At 38.7% G+C, this 21,917-nt stretch overlaps 1 protein-coding gene across 2 annotated transcripts in view; it reads right to left on the bottom strand.

Annotated features, from left to right (window-relative positions):
- Window positions 1–10,957: 10,957 nt before the first annotated feature.
- Window positions 10,958–21,917, bottom strand: part of MDFIC2 (MyoD family inhibitor domain containing 2) — a 110,332-nt gene continuing 99,372 nt past the window's right edge. For both annotated transcript variants that reach the window (XM_025377816.1, XM_025377817.1), the window contains 2 exons: window positions 20,708–20,929; window positions 10,958–11,217 (listed from right to left, as the gene is read on the bottom strand). In XM_025377816.1, the coding sequence (XP_025233601.1) occupies window positions 10,958–11,217; window positions 20,708–20,929 (482 nt within the window). The remainder of the gene's footprint in view (window positions 11,218–20,707; window positions 20,930–21,917) is intronic.

Genomic DNA, 21,917 nt, shown 5'->3' with positions numbered 1-21,917 from the left:
GCTACCAGGAGGCTAAGGTGGGAGGATTGCTTGGGACTGGGAGTTCAAGAGTAGCCAAAGCAGCGTAACAAGACCCTGTCTCTACAAAAATAAAATAAAAAATTGGCTGGGCATGATGGTGTGTACCTGTAGTCCCAGCTACTTGGGAAGCTGAGGTGGGAGGATCACTTGAGTCTAGGAGATTGAGGCTGCAGTGAACCATGACTGTGCCTCTGCACTCCAGCCTGGGCAACAAAGTGAGACCTTGTCTCACAAAAGCCAAAAAACAAAAACAAAAAAAACCCCCAAGTTTATGCCATCGTCCTGACTCACTACTGCTAGGAGCTTCCAGTGTGACCTACAGAGATCTACTTATTCCATCTTCACCTCAACATCCCCACTTGAAACATAGAAAGAGATCCTTTCCTCATCACAATGTATGTCACACAAAGCTTTGCATACTCTAGGAACTGGAGGACTTACTAAGTTTTCTCTACTGCAGATGACCATATATGCATTCCTTGTATTTAAAAAAAAAACAAATCCCAGTAATATTCTTCTCATTTTCAATAATGGGATTTTTTTTTTTTTTGAGACAGATTATGCTCTGTTACCTGGACTCTAGTGCAGTGGCATGATCTTGGCTCACTGCAGCCTTGATCTCCTGGGCTTAAGGATCCTCCCAGCTCAGGCTGCCAAATAGTTGGGACTACAAGTGCATGCCGCCATGCCTGGCTAATTTTTATTTTTATTTTTTGGTATTTATTTATTTTTTTTTTTTTGTAGAAACGAGGTCTCACTCTGTTGCCCAAGCTGATCTTAAACTACTGGGCTCAAGTGACCCTCCTGCCTCTGTCCCCCAAAGTTCTGGGATTACAGGCGTGAGCCACCACACTCAACCCCAGGAATTTTTATTTTGAAAGGTTACCAAATAGTTGAAAGGGATTTCATTGATGGCACCAAACTGAGGGGTGGTTAGTAGGAGAATGAGAAAAACTTTGGACCTTTCTTAGCTGAAAAAGGAGCCCCCAAGAAGCTTCCACAGTGTGATGGGAAACAAATATCACTAGCATGTAAAACAATCAGTGTTCATAAAGTGTCATTATAAAAGCAACTTCTCATTTATCTCTTGCCATTCTTTTTTATTTGTCAGAGGGAGTCTTTTCCTAGCTCTTGGAAGTAAACTCAGGGGAGCCCCATGACATGTCTGTTTACACTTCAGTTATAGACAGCTTTTAAGTCATAAACAGTCTCAACTCATAATGTAGTTTGAGTATTAAGAACCGTAGTTCTGAATTTGATTCAGTCAATGTCTCCTCCTGTTGTAGCTGGGGACTACTGTGTGGACTGGCTGCTGGAAGAAAGGTTGTCATAGGCCTTTCTTCTTTCTGTAGCTACCATGTTTCCTTCTTGACGGGCACTGTAGCTCCTGACCCTGCCAAGGCCAAATGGGGAGTAGGGGGTTAGGAAGAGGATAAAGAGGATAGAAAGCTCCTAATTTGATTGATATCTTTATAACATGGTGGCATATTCTCTGGATCTTGCATATGTTTAAGGCGCCAATTTTATTAAAGGGTGCCTTTTGTGGTTCATCAGAGTACCCATCATGGAGAAGGGTCTCCGACATGTATTCCTTTGACCTGGGAATACAAACCCTATTTCTCCAGGGCTTGGTGTTGCACACATAATTTCTTTTTGCTGAAGTCTCATAGACACTTTTGGTGGCCTTACGAGACAGGGCATGAGACAGCTCTGGGACCAACTGTGTCTCAGGCACCTCACCCATATGTAGTCCATCGGATCACACAATTCTCTGCCTGTGCTTGCTCTGCAGTGTGGTGCTTTTTTTTCTGGGCAAAAGCAACTCTCCCTCACTCTGCTGCCAAAGTAGCTCAACCTTCTGATTTCCTGGGTGGGAGTCAATGTGGTTCACCTTGTCTCCCCATAAAAAGAGGCCATGTAGCAAGCTCTCTGAGCGTTCACTTGGACATCCCTCTCACCACATTAAGGAGAAGGGCAGCCACCCCACCTTTCCCCTGGGGAGGCATCACAGAGAAGGATCTCTAAGGAAATCAACACCATACACTCATCTCTATCTATCTGCCACTGTCCTACCTTTTTAAATCCTCAAAATGGTGGGTTGGCCAACCTTGCCTTCAACCATGGCCATCTTACAGCTCTCTTTATTGTCTTTATAGTAAAGTGATGAACAGCATGGGTTTTGAAGTCAGACAAACTCCAAAGTTCAAATATCTACTATGCCATTATGTTGTCTTGGTGTTAGAAAGCTATTTCAAGTCTCCAAGACTCACTTTTCCTCATCAATAAAATGGGGGTCATAATACCTTTCTCAGAGATCGTTGAGGTAGTTCAGTGAGATAATGCATTAATGGCTGTTCATACAGCACTGACATATAAGTGCTTATTGAAATTACCTACTACAGTAGGTATTATCCTAATTTTGGGAGAAAAATGTACGGTATCTAAGAGAAGAAAAAATAAAGAGATGTGAGAATTAGAAGTGCTTATTTCCTGGAGGAGTGAACAGGAATAATGAAAGGGATATTATATGGAATAAGTCTCAAAAAATTGATATGATGTGGGATAATGCAGAAATAAAAAATAGATATCTCTCATGTGTTATGGAAACAAATGAACTAGGTAGTGATAATAATTATAGCTGAAATTTAGTGAGTTTACCATATGTACTAAGCCTACACTAAAGACTTGGCTGAATTATCTTTTTTACTCCTCACAATGACCCAGTAGGGTAGGTATTATTAACCACACTTTATCGTCTAGGAACCTGAGGCTCAGAGAGGTTTAGTTACTAACTCAATGCATTTGACTGGTAAATGGTGTCGATGACTAGAACCAATGTTTGTCTGTAGTCTGCAACCTTTTCTTCTAGTATTACAAAGCTAACATGACAATTTTTCATGAAATATACTTGAATTATAACGGGGCATTCTAGAGCAGGAATCTGCTAATGGTCCAGACATCCCAAAAATCAGAAGAGAGGGTGCTTGAGACCATGAACCTTTAGAATGTTTCTCCAATTCTGAGTGCCTAAATAATATACCGCCCCCAGCACAAAGAAGTATAATCCTTCTAAGACTGTTTTAAACTCAAGGATGACCTCTATTCTCTTACTTTCTTTACCCCCAGGAGGAATCTTGAATTACTAATAATTGCTGTGTTCACAAAGGATAAAGCCAGGAGAATTGACAGGGATTTTTTCGCATAGATGGTATTAGTTATAAAATTTATGCTAGTTCTAGAGTTTTATAGGGCATCCTGGTAGCTCTCTCCCTCACGCAGAAAGCCCCGGTGAGGGCAGAGAGAAGTACATTTCAGGCATGACCAATAATATACACAGTAAGTTCTAAGCCATGCAAATGTGCTGAAAGTTCATCAGTTGAGTGTTCACTGATTATTCCTACAGGACCAATCCAGCTATTCAGAAGTCAGTTTCCATTATTTTCTCCATGAAGCAGAACTTGCCAGGGCCCTGGAATACAATATAGAGTATAGTCAGATGGATTTTGCACTTCGTCCAACCTAGCAAAGTCACTCCTTGGCTATTATTTTTCACTCTATTGTAAATAGCAAGAGGCAGATGAAAAGGTAAAAAATATGTTGCTTGGAAGATACTTATTCTCGCCTACCTAGGGTAATCAAGAATAGACATCAGCTCCAGATTTGGTAAGTAATAACTCACATTTGACTTTAATATACCATGATAAACTTTGAGGAATATATCTTTTAAAACATAAAATGCTTTACCTCTGATTTAAAGTTTGGGGGATTGGTCCTGCACCGTAGGCAGGTTAGATTTAGCATCTCTGGAAATTCCAGAGCAATTTTAAACTACTCTTTTTGATCACTTGCTGCAGCTCCAGCTTTCAAAGAGAATGAGATGTTTTGGGAATGAATTGTGATGGACTTATATGAAAATTTATATGACCAAGAATTGGATTTGTTCCCCTGGAATATTATAGATTATGTTTTATGTTGGAATTACATCAGTGTGCAGAGCAGCAGAAGGCTGGCTTAATGTAGCTAAAAATATACCTTGACTTTCCACTTGGAATAGAACTCCCCCCTCCCCAACCCGTTTCTTCCCTAATGAAAATAATGGCTTCATGACTCATATATGTGATAGACAGTAGGGAATATTTGAGTTTTAAAATAAGAAGAGTTTGAGAAAGGACTAATGGTCCTTTTCTAATTTCTTTCCCATCCATCTCTTCCCCCCTGTTTCCCTGTCACCATCCTATTTCAAGCCTTCATCACCCCTTGCCTTATTGCAGTTGCACCTTTCTCAGTCTCTACTCTCCTGGCTTTAATCTGTCCTGCATGCTGCCGCCTGGTCAATCTTCCTCCTCCACCACTTTAATCATGTAATTCCTGCTATTCTTCAGTGGTTTTTCATTTGCTCCTTAGTAAATTGCGAGCTCACTTCACAATCACCATCTTAGTCAGGTCTTACCTGAAGTTGGGCAGTAGCCTCCTACCTGGCCACCTAATTGGTCTCAGTATTGCTTTGATTTGACCTAATGTTTTCCAGAAATATTATTCAAGTACCTTTTGTTACATGCAGGATGATTTTGGTGCCACACAGATACTTTTATGCACAGAATTACTTATAAATCATTGCTAATATAATATTATAAAAGTGTAACTAGGAATTTATGTATATTGTTGCTTAGAATGAAAGGCGTCAACAAAGTGAGCTAATAAATCACTTCATGGGGTGTATACAGTCCAGGCTTTTCCATATCCCTTAGAATACCATCTTCACCTCACCTCTCAGGGGGCAGTTTTACAGACTCACTTTATGTGCCAGGTGGTTTACTGCCATGCCCGCATTGGCAAGGAGAGGATCACAACAATGGCAGAGTGGCGACAGTGGGACCATCCTGGCCTCTTGCCTTCATCCCTGATTGCAGGGACCTGCCCCTAGTATTGCAAACTACACAGCAGTGATTGGATCCATTAAAGGAGCTTTCTGAAGTCTCAACTTCAAATGATGAGTAGCTTAGCTACTGAGAGAATCTTCTTCAATATTCTTATTTTATTTTTTAAATTTTACGGGAACTCAATATCAAATGAGGAACCACAGGCAGAAAGTGCTGAAAGAGGAAACAAAGAGGATGTTGGGGAGTGCTGAATTTAATGAAAGCCCTGTATCCACAAAATAAGTTGTGGCTTTGTAAATTCACTCTAAGTACATTTGAGGAACAATAAACCATAAAAGAGGTTGCCGTGACCTTGGATTCTGTATAGCTTTTGAGATAAAAGGTCTAAGTATCAAAATGCATTTTTTGAGCATAGTGTTGTTGACTGATTAAAAACAATTCATGCTCCTAGAACCCTCTGGTGGAATGCTGATGAGGGGCTGGCCTGGGTGCATTGTGCATGATTGACTGTCTTAGAGCAAAGATCAAAGTTGCTTTTCTAAAATGGAACACTAAAAGGTAAGTCTTTGTAACCATAGATAAATGAAGCAAAACTACTGACATAAGGATTACATTGCAATACATTGACTTTGCGTTTATTCCTTATTGGGTACGTATCTTAAAAGCATTTTGAAGATGTTCCAAATTCTAATCATTGTACAGGATAACAACTCTTAAAACATTTTCTATCAGTGAATGCTTTTCTTTGAATATAGCCATTGTATTTTTCTGAATGCTTTAAAAGTGACTACTTGAACTTTATCTTGGTTTCATAATTTTTCACACGTATAACTTTTTAGGTTTAATGATTAAAAGCATGGGTTTTGGAATGAACAGACTTGGGCTCAAACCTTGTGATAATTGCTTATTTGCTGTGTAACCTAGGACAATTTACTTAACCTCTTTAAGACTCCTTCCCTAAAAAAAAAGAAATGGAAATAATAATAAAATCTATTTTATAGGGCTGTTTAGAGAATGTGACAATATATAAAAATACTTAAATATTTTCTATATGATATTTTTTCTCATCTATAAAATAAATTAATAAAAATAAAAATTATGTAGAGAACATATCAATCTTTCTGGTCCACCCCTAACTATATACTAAGAGTGGAAGGTGAAATTTGGATTTTAGTAGATAGTATTGCAATCCATGACCAAAACATGTCTCCATCTCGCCCTCCCACCTACCCCCTCTCCCTCAAAGTGCCCTAATAGCAAAATACGGAAAGGAAAATATCTGGAGAGGAGAAAATACTCCTTTATAGCTCTTCTAGAACCTCTAATACAGGTCTTTCTGGCCAAGGATTGAATCAGAAAATGTGTTTTAGATCTGCAGACTTAAGTCGTTCTTCTTCCCACCCTTTGAATCAAGATAATCCTTTGGCTGAGGGTCCTCCTCAGCTGCCAATCAAGATGTGAAGCAGAGGAGATTTGGCCAGGGTAGTTCAGGGCCATGGGCCCTGTGTAAGCTGCGGACAGGAAGGAAAATGCCATGGAGGTGATCTTTAAGCCAAACTCCCCAAACCTGTCTTAAATTACACCACATTGTAAAATGTGGCCCAACGAATGTCCTGGTCTCCCACCAAAGAGATAAACAACCCCTACTCTCTTGGCGGCTGGGAGAAAGCTGAAGGTTCATCACTTCTATTGACCGCTTCTCAAAATGTGGAGTCTTTAGAACTAGGGTTACCAGCTTTAACAATTAGAAATAAGGAGCACCCAGCTACGTTTGCATCTCAGATAAATCAGGAATCGTATTTGTAGTATAAGTAGGTCGCATGTAATGTTTGGGACATGCTTGTTTGTTGTTTTTCTGAAATTCAAAGCTGACTCAGCATCCTGTACTTTGTCTGGCAACTCTATTTTCAACAGTTTCTAAAGGTGAATTAGTGATGGATAATTGACACTGACAGAATGCTTCAGTGAAATGCTGTTGACATTTAGATATTTGTTGGTGGGAGTCAGGGGTGGTGGCTGTCCTGTGCCTTACGCATGTTTAGCAACATTTCTGGCTTCTACCCACAAGATTCTAGTAGCAGTCTCCTGCCCTCCATTGTGACATCAATTACCTCTCCAGGCTTTGCCAAATTGGGAGGGAGGGAATTGAGAATCACTGCTTTAGATGCAGTGGAAAAAGCAGAGCTGTGAAGCATATCAAGATGGTAGATCAGAGGGTGGCAAATTTATCCAAATAATGGTGCTGCTCCGGCCCCCACCTGCATTTCTTGCCCTCTCCCTACATTCTGGACTCCTTCCCTGTAATATTTGGAGCTGTTCAGACCTCTGTTGGAGAAGCCCCACAATATAATTTTAGTCCCATATTAATTAATTAATTATTTTGAGGACAAGGTTTTGCTCTGTCACCCAGGCTGGAATGCAGTGGCATAATCATGGCTCTCTGTATCCTCGAATTCCTGGGCTCATGCCATCCTTCCACCTCAGCCTCCTGAGTAGCTAAGACTACAGGAACGTGCAACTATGCCAGCGAATTTTTTAATTTTTATTTTTTATAGAGACAGGGTCTCACTATGTTGCCCAGGCTGGTCTCAAAGTCCTGGCCTTACGTGATGCTCCCACCCTGGCCTCCTGAAGTGCTAGGAGCCACCAAGTCCAGCCCCATGTTGATTATCACTAGAAATTTGTTTGATTCTATTCACTTTGCCTTTCTGCACAGCTCACCTGAAGATACATGTGGCAACTGTTTAGGTTTTACCCAGATCTTCTTCAAAGAACACCCAATAAACTCTTAAATCAAATATTTATATTTTATCAGAGTCTATAGTTTGTGTGGACTGAGGGAACTTAGTATTTGATGGGCAAAATTCTTACAGTCAAACAACCTTACTTAAGTGTACATATTAATAATTTTCTCCGTTTTGTTGAGAGAGAGAAACTTAGAGGCACTGGGTCATGAATTCTGCCTATCAAATATTTCCATCTATACATTTATCCTTGAAAAAGTGCTAATACACTCTCCCACAATGTTTCCTATTTGTAAAGTTTCTCTGCCTGGATGTTTTCTTACACCTTTGGAAAAAAACTGAAGCAGCTTTCGCTCTATTAACTTTGATTGTCCAGCATTGATAATTAATTTTGTAGGCCTATCAGCTTATGTAGTGGGAAAATTTCATTAGCAAGTTAAATGTAACTTCATATCTTCATTGCTTTCCATATTTTGTCGACTTTTACAGAAGCAATGGTTTTATAAAAAATCCCTTGAGCAGAGCAAAGACAATGTAGATATGTGGTTATAATGCTGTAGGAAAAATGCTGTTCTTCATTCTATATAAAGATTGTATGTTCTTAAATCTCTTTTACTCTAGCACGCTTCCTTAAATCAGAATACTCTGTTCCCTGAGAAGTCCCATCTTAAAGAACAACGTTATCTTTATTTGTAATCACAGGCCTTCATCATTGCATAAAATATCTGAGCCTTCTTAGATTCTGATATTTGTATTTAATCAATAACCACATCCCTTTTTGATCTACCTTACTTCTGCAATTGTATTTTCCCAGTTGCGTATGTTTCATTGTGCAAGAATTCAATTGAAAGAGCCATTCATGTTTGCAAAAAGGATGATGTTTTATTATTGGTTATAAAGAAAAGAAATTTCACACTTTGTATAACCGACCCTTTCTGTTGTAGCACGGTGAATTCTGAAATTGAGGAACTAAGTTAACAAACCGTGGAAAGCAGGGCCACAGAAAGATCTTGTAGTGTTCTGACCACATTATCACATAAGACCTGGTGATTTTTATGTCTCTAATTGACAAGCATTCAATTCACATTTGAAATGCACAATCTTTGCATAATTTGAGGGTATGTAGAGTAGAAAGAATAAGGGAATGATAATTGAAATATTTAACAACAATATGGCATGGCCTCACCAATGATACCAGGTACCATATTATAAGAATAGGGTTCCAGAGACCCCCAGGTGTTCCTCCTTTAGTGACTAGACCACGGGTAGAGGGGTAGGTGCTCAGAGAGGAGCCAGGAGGGATGGGACATAAGGAAGCACTAGGAGGTGCAAGGCAACAACTGTTGATGAGTCGGTCTGGTAGTGTTTTAGTATTTTAATAACTTAACACCTGTGCCACTGTGTACCAGCTGGACTAAGAATTGAGTAGTGCAGGTAGTGAGAAAATTAGAACCCATGTTAGAGTTCCTGACACTGCCAATAATTCACTATGTGGTCTTGAATAAGTCAGTTCGTGGGGCCTCTGTTTTCCCCTGTGAAATATAAGAAGGTTGCAGAAGAACAGCCTTATGTTCCCTTCCTGTTCTAGGAATCTATTTTTTTTCTTCTAATTATCTACAAGTTCTATGCATCGAGTATAGAGCTGTTTCTTCGAGCTTCTGAAAAGCAGAAATACTGTTTCATAGAAGGTGTGGGGCACTTTCATGCTCTGTGGTTTGTGAATAACATGATCATCAAACAGGAATGAAGCCAGCGTTAACCATGGATGCACTGCGCTGCCAGCAGCAAGTTGAGAGTGGTTAAATGCCTTTTTAGAGGCAGTTTACAAATATTTTTAAAAGATGAATAGTTTTCAATGTTTGGGAGAATTTACTTCAAATTAGAAAAATGTGCTAATTTGCTGCAGAAATAAAGCAAATGGTGATTTTTCCTGAAATTTCCTATGTCAGGAAAAACAGGTATTTTGGAGTTTTCTTTTGCTATTGCTGTTGCCTTAAATCACACACAAAAAATTCCCTCAACTCTCCATTTCACTTTTGTGTTCTTTGGTTACTCATGCGTGATGCTTTTTTATATCCAATGAAAATATTAAGATATATCCATTGAAATTTAGCACAAAGTAATGAGCAATGTATTTGCCCAAGGACTATGGAATTGTTTCTACAGAAAGTAAAGAAGATTCCAAACTAACTTTAACGTAGATGTGTTTTCACCACAAACTGTTTAAATTTATTTGAGACGAACATCACTTTCCAGTCTATATCACATCTTTTTCTTAAAAAAAATAAGTAAAAGAAGTACTTGACATAATTATTGATCACTTTAATTATCAGACAAGGAAAAACATATGGTTTCTGATGCACATGCCATATTAAGAAGCTTGGTGCTGAATAAATACCCTCAACGTGTATTTCTTTCTAGTATCTATACAAATGATAGTTTTGTAAAATGAACGGAATCTGTTTTAATATCCTGTTGCTTATTGGACCTGACAAATAAAAATGAAGAAAGTGAAGAATTGATTGGGATCTTTTTTTTTTGAAACTTGCACATAATTCTCATTTATGCTTATTAGAATAACTAACAGCCTTTCTGTAACAAATTAAGAATATGAATAACCTGTTATGACATAGTCATAGACGTACAATAATATGGTCTAGAATTATAGTACTCTCTTGAAGTACACCATATTCAAAATTCACTGGAGATGTTTTAGAGACATCTGTTGTAATTACAGGAACATGGTTTCTAATTCATTTAATTCCCTTTCCTACCTAAACTGTACATATAAGTGAATTTTAAGAGACTGTATAAATAAATTTTTAATTACAAAATGATGTTATACAATACATTATTAATAATAACCAACAATACATAATGTTTATGCATGAGTCCATTAGAAAGACGAGCTAATGTATGTCAGTTCTAAAAGAATGCACTAATTTGTCCTGAATTTGTGAATGAGGTTGAATCCGTGATGCAAGCTGATGAGTGCAATAACACAGTGGCTTAACATGCTATTTTATAGTCAAGAAACATCTTGTACCTACGGCATTTAAGAGGTATTTAAGATTTGTTCATCACATGTGATCAAGAATCTCATTTTTCAGTGAGCCATGCGGTTGTGAAATTTGGAATAAGACCATTGAGTTGACAATACTAGCTTTCCTAGACAGGTGCAGAATAAAATGGCCTATAGCATCCAAGAAATGTGTACAGTCCTTACATTTCAGCACATGGAAATCAGTCTTGTTGTAATGGAATTTCCCACTGTGGCCAAAAGGACTGCCGGAATGTGGTTACTTCACTGTACTAGCGGTAACAGATTTCTGAAATCTCCATGGCCAGTTCCAGACACTCGCTGCTCTCGTGGCAAGATTCAAAAAGGCTGCAGTCCATGTCACAATTGCAGTTGCAATCATTCCGAGAGTGATTTTCATCCGAGGTGTGGTGATACCGGTGAGAGGGGCAGCACACTTTGGTACACACTGTTTCGCACGTGCCGGGGAGCATCAGGAGACAGTCCCAAAACTGGCAAAACAGACAGGCGAGGATAAGGGAGGCACACTCCTCTGTTTAAAGAAGAAGACCAATTAATAGTGGCACATCTGGGGGTGTCTATGAAGGGCAGGCATGTGTGCTGGGATACTTGATAACTTGATAGCCAACTCTTAATTATTTATCCACATTAGAGGTAACGTACACCGTGTTTCTCTCAAGCTCCCCCACCCCCATGCCAGTGCTCACTCTACTTAAGTAATTGCTTTATTAACTTCCTGAGCATTTCCTATTGATTCGACATGATCTGGTTATTTAAAGTGCTGTCACTTTTCTAAACTCCTTTATTTACTTTGCCTGCAAGGCTCTGGGAAGCCACACAATTAGCTACCTCTTTGGAAACCTTGCAACTGTCTGAAAAATTGCAGGGACTCCCCAAATACTTGGGGCTTAAGAAGCAATTAGGACTGGGGACAAGGAGAGACTGTAGAAATGCCCTGTTTCTTATCATCAGGCTTTGTTATTTTTCAACATGGATTCCCATAAATCTGCCACACCCATATTCCAGTGCAAGCAAAAAGCACATTTCAAAACTTAATATAAATGCTTTTTAAAATAATCACAGCTTTTGGGTTGTGTTTTATTTTTAATCTCTGTTTCCGTTTCCCTCCAGTTATGTAAAGCCTTGATTTTATATTCAAGTTGTTTAAGTGAAATACGTCATCATATGCCTAAAAGGTTTTAAATCTTATCAATCCTCTTTAAGAAAATTGGTTTAAAAATTTACTACGCAGACTTGTAAAAATCTGGAAAGTATCTCTAAGGCATTGAAGGTAATTGGTAATTCTAGCCAAACAGCTGTGATGGGTTATAGATTATTATGTTTTTTGTTTCCATAAAGGGAATTAGTTAGAAGATGTAGCAGTTCTCTTGTTAAAACTATAACTTTTCTTTCTTTTAAGTTAAAAAAGTCTAAAAAATGTGTGAGTGTTTTGTAAAAGGGTAGGTAAGTGTTCATGTGATATATTATCTAATTAATTAAAATCAATAATCTGAAGATTATTGATAATTGAAAGTAACATTCTAGCATGAATTGGAGAAAAATTTCTCCTCTAGATGGGCTTGTTAATTGATTTAAGTTTGACTTTCTTAAGAGTCTATATTTGTCCCAATAAGAATGCTAATAACTTTGGTTTTCAGACTTTAGTCAATGGGGAGTGTATAAGCATAAGGAAGAGATTTTGCCTATAGTATCAGTGCTCTTATCGCCCTATTCATTTACTTTTCATTTTCCAGAAAACTCTTTTCTTTCATTATTCGTATAATTATTAGTCTGTAAGTGAAAGAAAAATATGGAAACATCTTATGAAAAGGAACAAATATTTTAAAGAAAGCCACTTTGGTTTCTTGTAAAAACACTATATAAATTTATAAGGTGAGTCCTGAATACAGGTAAACAAAAATCTTTCTTCTTTCCTCTTTTTCTCTCCATCCTCTTTCTCTTACCTTCCCTTCCTTTCTTCCCAGAAAGATGGTGGTAAAGAACCACATCATGACTGTTATGACTACTTTAATTGTCATATATTGTTGCAGGTGCTGTGGCCATTACTCAGTATTTATAGTTTAGGCAGCAGATTCCACAATACCTCTACAGTGTACATACTCATCTCTTTGCCAAATTTGCTGTATTTTTCTTCACCTAGAACCAGCTTTTAGCATGTGACCAACTCTCCCATATCTCATAAGTCACCACAAGCCGCCCACAAAAATGCAAGAGTAAGTTAGTTACAGTACATAGACTGTTTCAACTATGCTTTTCTGAAAAGGAAAAGGCGGTCAAAGATGAGGGACATACAACCTCATTGAGTTTCACCAATATGAAGACCGCTGCTATAGCAGCCACTGGAAAAGAAGAGGCTGTCAGCAGATCATATTCCAAGTGAATACTCTGTGATCCCTCAGGCTGAATGCTCAAGAGACTTACTCAAGCTTATGACCATATAAAAATGAGTCCACTGGATCCTGTCCTTCATACATGCAAGGTTTAAAGTTTGCTTTGGAGCTAAGTAGGGCAGGAATGCAGGTGACCTTAAGGATAGGAGCTGGTGCTTCCTATCAGAGTGTGAAGGACCTGTTTGTAAAGTGGTCTTATAATTTCCTGAGAGTGTACAACCTTTTGGTTCAATTGCTCTTGCCAATGTCTCCTCAAGTTGGCAGACTCTGGAGGTCTCGTCTTCTGATGTATACTGTAGATTTTATTTACAAAAGAAAAAAAAAGTTTTGGCTTAATCCTTTGGCCAAATTGGCACTTGTTTCCTTCTACCCACCTATTTTGCACTTGAGAATAGAGCCCTTTTTTTTTTTTTTTTTCTGTTTCTAAGTCAGTCCTTTTTATTTGGTTTTAAAAGGCAGAGTCTCTTGCCCAAAAACAACATAGTAACATTAATGAATTGAAAACAGATTTTTCCGAACTTTCAAGTGTGTTCCACACTTTTCCTAAAAGGCATGTTAAATAGTTCTACATGAGGAGGTAAAACTGTTTTGCATATGGCCAATTTTTGTTTGCACAAGCAGTTCAGGGGAAAATTTGCAACTGTTTGAAAAGAGTGTTGGATTTCCTCTTGTCCTGAATGAGTATATTTTTCTTTGCCTGCACTATTTCCTGGGGATTTAGTGTTTAATAAATGTGATATTCAAAGTCATATCCCATGATTCGCACCCCTTCTCTCAGCCCATCCAAAAGTGTGTACCATATAGGCTATTGCCTGCTGCACATCCCTTCTGCAACGTCTTCAAAACATCTCACTTACCAAGGCCAAACTGCATTTTGGATCTCTCACTCCCCGGTCCTACGAATCTGTTTCTCCTCCTATTTTCTTTTATGGATGGCTCCTGAACACACAGATGAATTCGGCAGAAACCTGGTAGTCATTCTTTGTCATTTTGCTTTTCCTCATCATACCTTTCCCATGCAATTCATTGCTGAGTGCTGCTGATTCCACCTCAAATTCGTATTCAAACTCCACAAGCTGCTCACCACCTGCAGGGCCACCATCTTAGCTCTGGCCACCATCAGCCACCAGCAGGTCAACAGCTATAGCCCCCTGGCAAGGACACTCTGCTTCCACACCAGCCCACTTCAAATTCATCAGCTCCTTCGATATTTTTAATTCTAAATGTAAACAACTCACTCTCCTCTTAGAGAAAAGTGCTAAATCCTTGCCTTAGCCTACAATCCCTTGCATGACTGGATTCCTGCCTATTTCTCTGACTTCTGGACCTACTCTACTTACTTCATACTCACAGCACTCCAGCCACACTGACTAAATTGCAGTATTTGGAATGCACCTGGCTCAGGGTCTTTGCACAAGCCGTGTTTTTGCCTGCATTGCACACCCTTCTGTCCCTCAACTTCACCCAACTCCTATTCAAACCTTTAAGTTTTTAGCTTCAAACACCTTCCCTCTAAATCACATCCTTGCTGAAACTCTCACAGCAATCTGTTTTATTTTTTCTTCATAGCACTGACCATAGGATGACATGAAATTAGTTTGTTGCCTCCTCCTACTAGAATCTACGTTGCAAGAGGCAAAAACCCATATCTCTCTCTGGTTGACTGCCTAAATCAATGAATGATTCTAACAAGTAAATATTGTGGTCCTCATTTTTTAGATGCAAGGACTAAGGTTCAGAGATTGTTTCTGACTGTACTAAATCCTCCCAACTGTAAGATTGTTGAGCAGAGATTCAAATCCAAGTCTTTCTGGATCCAAAGCCTTTGGTCTCTATCCCACTGTTATATGTGTCAACTATTTTGCCAAAAGCCAGTCTATAGCCCTCTATACTTTTTTGGGGGGTGTTTATTTCTCTTCTCCTTCTTTATTTAGAACCTTTGTTTTGTAACTTTTTTAAAACTTATTTAAATTCTTTTTTTAAAAAAACATTTATTAAGTTCAGGGGTCATGTGCTGGTTTGCTACATAGGTAACCTTGTGTCATGGAGGTTTATTGGACAGGTTATTTCATCACCCAGGTATTAAGTCTAGTACCCAATAGTTATTTTTGCTGATCCTCTCCCTCCTCTCACCCTCCACCCTCCAATAAGCCCCAGTGTGTGTCGTTCCCCTCTCTGTGTTTATGTGTTCTCATCATTTAGCTCCCACTTATAGGTGAGAACATGTGGTATTTGGTTTTCTGTTTCTGTGCTAGTTTGCTAAGGATGATGGCATCCAGCTCCATCCATGTTCCTACAAAGGATGTGATCTTGTTCTTTTTTACAGCTGTGTAGTTCTCTATGGTGTATATGTACCACATTTTCTTTAACTAGTCTATCATTGATGGACATTTAGTTTGATTCCATGTCTTCACTATTACAAATTTTGTGCAGGCCTCCACATACAGCTTACGCAGGTCTCCAAATAACCCTGAGTTGAGTACTATTATGATCCCTGTTTATGGATGAGGAAACTGAGGCAAAGAGTGTTTAAAGGCATGCCCCGGGAAACACAGGCTATTGCAGCACTATAATTTGAATCCAGACTGACTCCTCCATAGTTTTTAACTAGGAAGCCAACCTGTCTTCCATAATATGCTCCCAGTTTCCTTCTGACACACTTGAGCATGGCACAGGCCACTGCTGGCTTCTTGATGGCCTGCTTCCCTCTCCATTCCCTCCTCTTGCCCTCCTCTGTGCTGGATTCCCAAGATTGGCAAAGAACATTTTCCAGTTGCTCTTAGTGGCTTCTGTCTAGATTCAGCCAGTAGAAGGCAGTAAGTGGAACCTGCAAGATGGGAGGAAGAGAAAATTCCAGGTACTTCTCCTCTTGCTCTTTGCTTTGGGTGGTGTCTTAGGCAGTGGTTTTATCTTCTGTTTGCTTTCATCTCTCTCTGAATGTATATCTTCCCTCTGTGGCTCTGGCTAATGGCAGTGACTGTGGTCTAATAGTAGTTAGTGACTAGTGGTCTATCTGATAGTGGTTAGTGACTAGTGGTCTAACAGTGGTTAGTGACTAGTGGTCTATCTGATAGTGATTGGTGACTGACTAGTGTTTTATCTGGTAATGGTTAGTGACTAGTAGTCTACTTGGTAACAGTTAGTTATTAGTGGTCTATCTGTTAACGGTTAGTGACTAGTGGCCTATTTGATAGTGGTTAGTGACTAGTGGTCTTTCCGATAACGGTTAGTAACTAGTGCTGTATCTGATAGTGGTTATGACTCGTAGTCTATCTGATAATGGTTAGTAACTAGTGCTCTATCTGATAGTGGTTATGACTCGTAGTCTATCTGGTAACGGTTAGTAACTAGTGCTCTATCTGATAGTGGTTATGACTCATGGTCTATCTGATAACGGTTAGTAACTAGTGCTCTATCTGATAGTGGTTAGTGACTAGTAGTCTGTCTGACAACAGTTAGTACTAGTGGTCTCCAAGTTCATACCAGTGCACTAGGAGGCCGGTGGGACGAAAGGAAGAGGTGGGAGAGGCTTCTTGCTGTTGCTAACGTCTGGGTGGCTTACTGTTCACTGTATTTGACTTTTCTGCTCTTCTAATACCTTTGTCACAAGTTATTTGTGTATTAAATCTCCTCTATAGGACACCTGGCATCCCGGCAGAGGCTCTAATCACTGCTATTGAAGTGCCTACCTGGCTTTCCTTCCTTAAACCTGAATTAAAGAAGGTTTAAGATGGATCAGAGACCTGCAGGCTGCACAGTCAACAGTGGTGTTTCGCTGGGAGCAAAAAGCCATGACAGAAACCCCCTTGGGGTTCACTTCCTTTCTACACCCCGGGGCACCTTTAGGACACGGAGGCCGTGATGTGCAAAGTGATACCCTAATGACACTGAAGAATTAACACAGCTTCCAGAGGTGTTAAATGTACAACTGGGGACTGGCTAATTAGGAGGGAGAATCTCTCTCACTAGAAAGCATCATTTTTAATTAGACTGGAAAAGATGGCAATGCAAGGAGGTTCCACAAGTGTATTTGAGGGGAGCCTTATGGCTGCGGTCCTGCACTCCCTGATTCTGCCCTCCCAACTTTGGATCTTGCCATCTTGGTGCCCATGATTAGGAGGTGGGAGGGATAAGAGCAACCACAGTAGTTCCTGAAGCATTTCCGAGCTGCCGAAGCACACCTCCTGCTACCCCAGGACTCCTTATCCTAAGTGGCAAGAATCGTTCTCCCAGAAGTGACTCCAGACAAATCACAATCCTTCCTCTTCCTCCTCAAAGCAAAGAAAAAGAAAAGAGCCAACATGATACCAGCCCAAAGCCAGTATTTTAATACACTAATATGCTATCACAGAGAATTCAGCATCATAATGAGATTCGTGACACAATGAATCCACTGATTACTAAAAGTTTCCAAAAGTATAAAAATCGGTTCCCACTCCCCCACATTGAGTTCTTTAAAAAATGTCTGTAATGTAGAATGGGAATAAATAAAGGGTGATTGAATGCCTTTCTCTAGCTGGGGTATCATCCCTGATGTTATCAATTTTAATAGCTACTTAAATATGTCAAGATCTATTTAAGTTCAGACAAGCACAACTAACACTCAAGTCAGTTCTTTAGAACTAGAATGACTAGATTTGGGTGATACTAAGTAAATTTGTGCTTATGTTTTTTTCTGAGCAAATGAACTGAAATAATTATAAAATTGAAACATTTTATAAGGTGACACTGGTGCATTTAATTGTATGAAATTTACAGTGTAGAAAATGCAATCATTTTATTCAGTAGTCCATGGTGTAATTAAGACTATTCTTTTGAGGTATCTTGTATTTATGATTTTCCTCTTCCACCTGGATGAGATACCTCAAATTCAAAATTATACATCAATTAGGTATATTCTCAGGATTATTTTTAAGGGGACTGTTTTCTAATATCATGTATATTTCTGGTTTTCTTATCCACAGAGAAGATTTCACAATCAGAAGATTGCAGAAACAGAAGTGGGGACACGGATAGTCCTCTGGACACTTTCCATTTTATTCAGGAAAGGGACCACACACGATGAACCACAATTTAGTAATAAAGTAATGTTTCAGCACACAGTGTGTGATGTGCAGTAAAGATCCTTTTAAATTCCCATCAGAGCACCCACCATGAACTGTGCTAATGGATGTAACACATTTTACAAAATCTGCATGTGTGAGGCTTTTCCATCCTGTTTTAAGTGGGGCAATGTATATAAATAATAGATATTAGCAATTAAGCATCTATTCCTATGCACTCATTTATACATTCGAAAATAAATTAGCCACAAACTACATGAAAGTGGATGCAATATTCTCTTTTCCCTTCTGTTTTCCCTGCTGTTCCTGAAAGATATTTCTGTATTTATCTCAGTACGAACAATGACCCCGGATCTCAATTTCTGCATCCTTAAATTAATTACAATTACTATCGAAAATTCTCTAAAATGGAGTGAGTCTGACTTAACTCTTGATTTCCTTGATGTTTGCTGTTTAGGATAATAAGAGTTTCTTATCACTCTTTGGGGGTCTTAGGCTGACTTCTTTTCCTTTCTCTTTTATCCGGGTGCCAAAAGCTCTTACTTCACTGGGGAGATTTTTCACACGGGAGGAAAAGGACAAGTGGACTATCACCTGTGTCGTCAGCTTACAACCTGAATTTCCTGGAAATGATCTAATTTAATTATCTTCATGGATCTCCTTTGCTCTTTGAATGAAGAGTAGTCAGCTATTTTTGTTTGTTTGTTTGTTTTTGCGTGAGGCTCTTGGGTGTCAGTTGCCATTTTAATGAAGTAGTGATTTGGACCCTTTCCTGAGAATACAAGAGTTCAGGTGTCATGCTAGTTGGCTTGGCCCCTCTTCTTCCTCCAGTATCCCTGATAGGCCAGATCACAGTGATTGTGGGGGGAAAGTATGTTTCACCGTGTGGATGTGTACAATGGCAATTCCCTGGGATTTAACTTAATTCGATTATTCACATGATAAGCAGCATCCACACATTCCTGGTAAAATTTGATAAAATGCTGTAGCATCAAGATGCTTTTAAAGAGGCCTCTCTGCCATTACGTTTTCTTGACTGGGATTAACCTCTACCAAAGCTGGAGACTTGAGTATCATCCTGAATTCAGAGTCATAATCTGATAGCTACAGGTCAAAGTTGGCCCAATGATGTGTTGTTGGGAGTATCTTGAGCTTTGTAAAATAAATGCAAGTAATGATCAACACTGGAAAACTTAGAAATTTTATATAACACTTCTGGTCTCTGGATTTTCTTGGAAACTTCAATATCTGGCAACTCTGGCCCTGTATTTCCTTTTGGCAACAATCAGCTGGTACTGTGTTGAGGCAGTGACCTTTAGATGAGCCATGTGCTCTCCAGCTTGCCATAGTCCTCACCAATTCCTATTGTTCACTTCCAGCCTACTTAGTATTCGTATTATCCGCAGGCCTAAAGCATTCATGACAACATATGCACAAGATACCACATATATAACATGTGTTAGAAACCTTCCTTACTTTCCAAAATTGTAATCACAATCATGGCTAAAATTGAGTACCTACTGTGTACCAACTTTTGTACTAGGTGCTTTATACATGTTATTTTATTTGATCCCCAACATATCCCATGGTGTTAACGAGCCTATCGTATAATCAGAGACTGAAATTCAGAGATGGTAAATTTAAAAAACGTGTCCAGTACTATACAGTTAATAGACTTCAGAGGCAGAAGTGAAACTGGTGTGATTCCAAAGGTGCTGTTATTCAAAGTTTATTTAATCTTTTTTCTTATTTTCAAAAAGTAAATATGAATTTAAATGTAGACCAGAAACCATACCTTATTACATTTTCCTTTGAGAAACTCCAGACTTTCTTTAAATGCAAATGTAGATACTGAACACTACAAAATTCTTGAATGGTTTGTCTCCTGTAAAGGTCATTGCAAAGTTAACCTGAGTAAAATTCCATATCTTGGTGTGGAGTCCATAATTTTGAACTTTGTTTGGCTGATTGTTTATTTATCACCAAACCAATTTGAAATTGGCTTTGCAAATGAAACGTATCATTTATATCATATATAGGGATGGTTGGGTCTAGGTTTGCACTGATCAAAATGTCTAGGGATGATACCCAGGGGAACCACTCCTTTCTCATAGATTGCTGAGGTAAGCATCTTAATTTTTTATGCTGTCTATATTTATATATTTCCAGCATTTTAATACTATTTCTCTCTGCCTTCTTCTCTCTGACTAGAGGTATAGACTGAATAGTTCCATATCTGAGGAGAGAAAGAAGTTTTCCATTTTTCTTTATGTGCCTCATAGCCCCAGAGCAAGAATGATTATGTCTCACCCCAGCTATTTAAAACATGCTGCCTCCGATTCCCAGCTTTGAGAGCAAACAATCTGCCAAGCGCCTCATAACTGCAAAGTGACCTTGACATATGTCATTCACCAGAGTTTTCAAATCAGAGTCTTCCTGTTTAATATTCATAAAGACTTTTTTTTCCCTAACAGCATATGTGATGATTTTACAGGGGATGGGGGTTGGGAGCTTTATTTAGAGATGGTTTGAATTCTGAGAAACATACCATCAGTGTCTCTGTGATGAACTGAAGTATCAGTTTGGAGGTAAGAAAATGTTGTTTGGCATTCTTCAAGGGAGGACAGTGATGTGCTGGATTCTGACAGTTTTTTCTCATTGGGGTTTTCCTTGGCTGGTCCATCTGTGATATTGAATTCAGATACTGAATTTATAACGATAGCATTAATGGGTTTCTCATCTGCATGCTTTTCATTTGTGAGTTGCGTACCTAGACGAAAAAAGAAAAAACACATACAGAAACCCACTATAGTTTATGTGACCTAGTGACCTAAGAATGGACATTTGCAGAAATTTTCACATTTGACTTTTCTAAGATTGAAGTCTTAAGAAAAAGAATGAAGTATTATTGAGCAAGACAATTTTGAATAAAAATATAAGAAAGAAGAGTGCAATCATAAAATTTTATACACATTGCAAACTTTATCATGGTAATTTGTGACACTTATTTCTACTATTTTTTTTTTTTTTGGTGATAAGTAGGGAGAATCAAGCAATTCATTCACTTGGATCAACAAAATCTCATAGTACATTGCCAGCCTCCTCTCATAGTGTATTATTAATCTGAAGAGCAGGATAAGGATCTCATATGGTGGGCAATACTGCTGAGTTATTCATATGATCTCAATCAAGTCACTTTATTACTTTGTTTTTACAAACCTCATTTTCCTCCTCTCTAAAAAGAAAAATGCGTATAAATGAATAGTCTATAAGCTCATTTCTGCTTCTGTCCTCATAACCTCACAGTGGCTTTCTCTGCCTTGGTATTTAAGTTCCTATTCAGGTGATAACCTGTATGGCTTTGGGGGTATGCTTCTTGGGAACATGCTTTATTTCCATGTAACTGTCTGGCACAGTAGTTAGAGATGTTCAGGGAATTTCCAGCAAAGTTCTTGACTGAGATTCTGGTTTGGAGAGCCATAGAGAAGGCTGAGAAACCCCAAGTGTTCTATGTATTTTACATCTCCTGTACAGTTGGCCCTCCGTATCTGTGGGTTTCACATCCCCAATACAACAAATCCTAGATACACAGATAGAAAATATTCAGAAAAAGTTCCCCAAATAACAATGTAACAACAAAAATGACACAAATAAAAAACAATACAGTATAACAACCACTTACATAGCATTTACATAGTATTAGGTATGATAAATAATCTAAAGGTCAAGTAAAGTATATGGGAGGATATGCATAGGTT

Source organism: Theropithecus gelada, chromosome 2 (assembly GCF_003255815.1).
Source record: "Theropithecus gelada isolate Dixy chromosome 2, Tgel_1.0, whole genome shotgun sequence".
NCBI lineage: Eukaryota > Metazoa > Chordata > Mammalia > Primates > Cercopithecidae > Theropithecus > Theropithecus gelada.
Note: the sequence above shows the minus strand (reverse complement) of the source record. Positions and strands in the feature narration are given on the sequence as shown.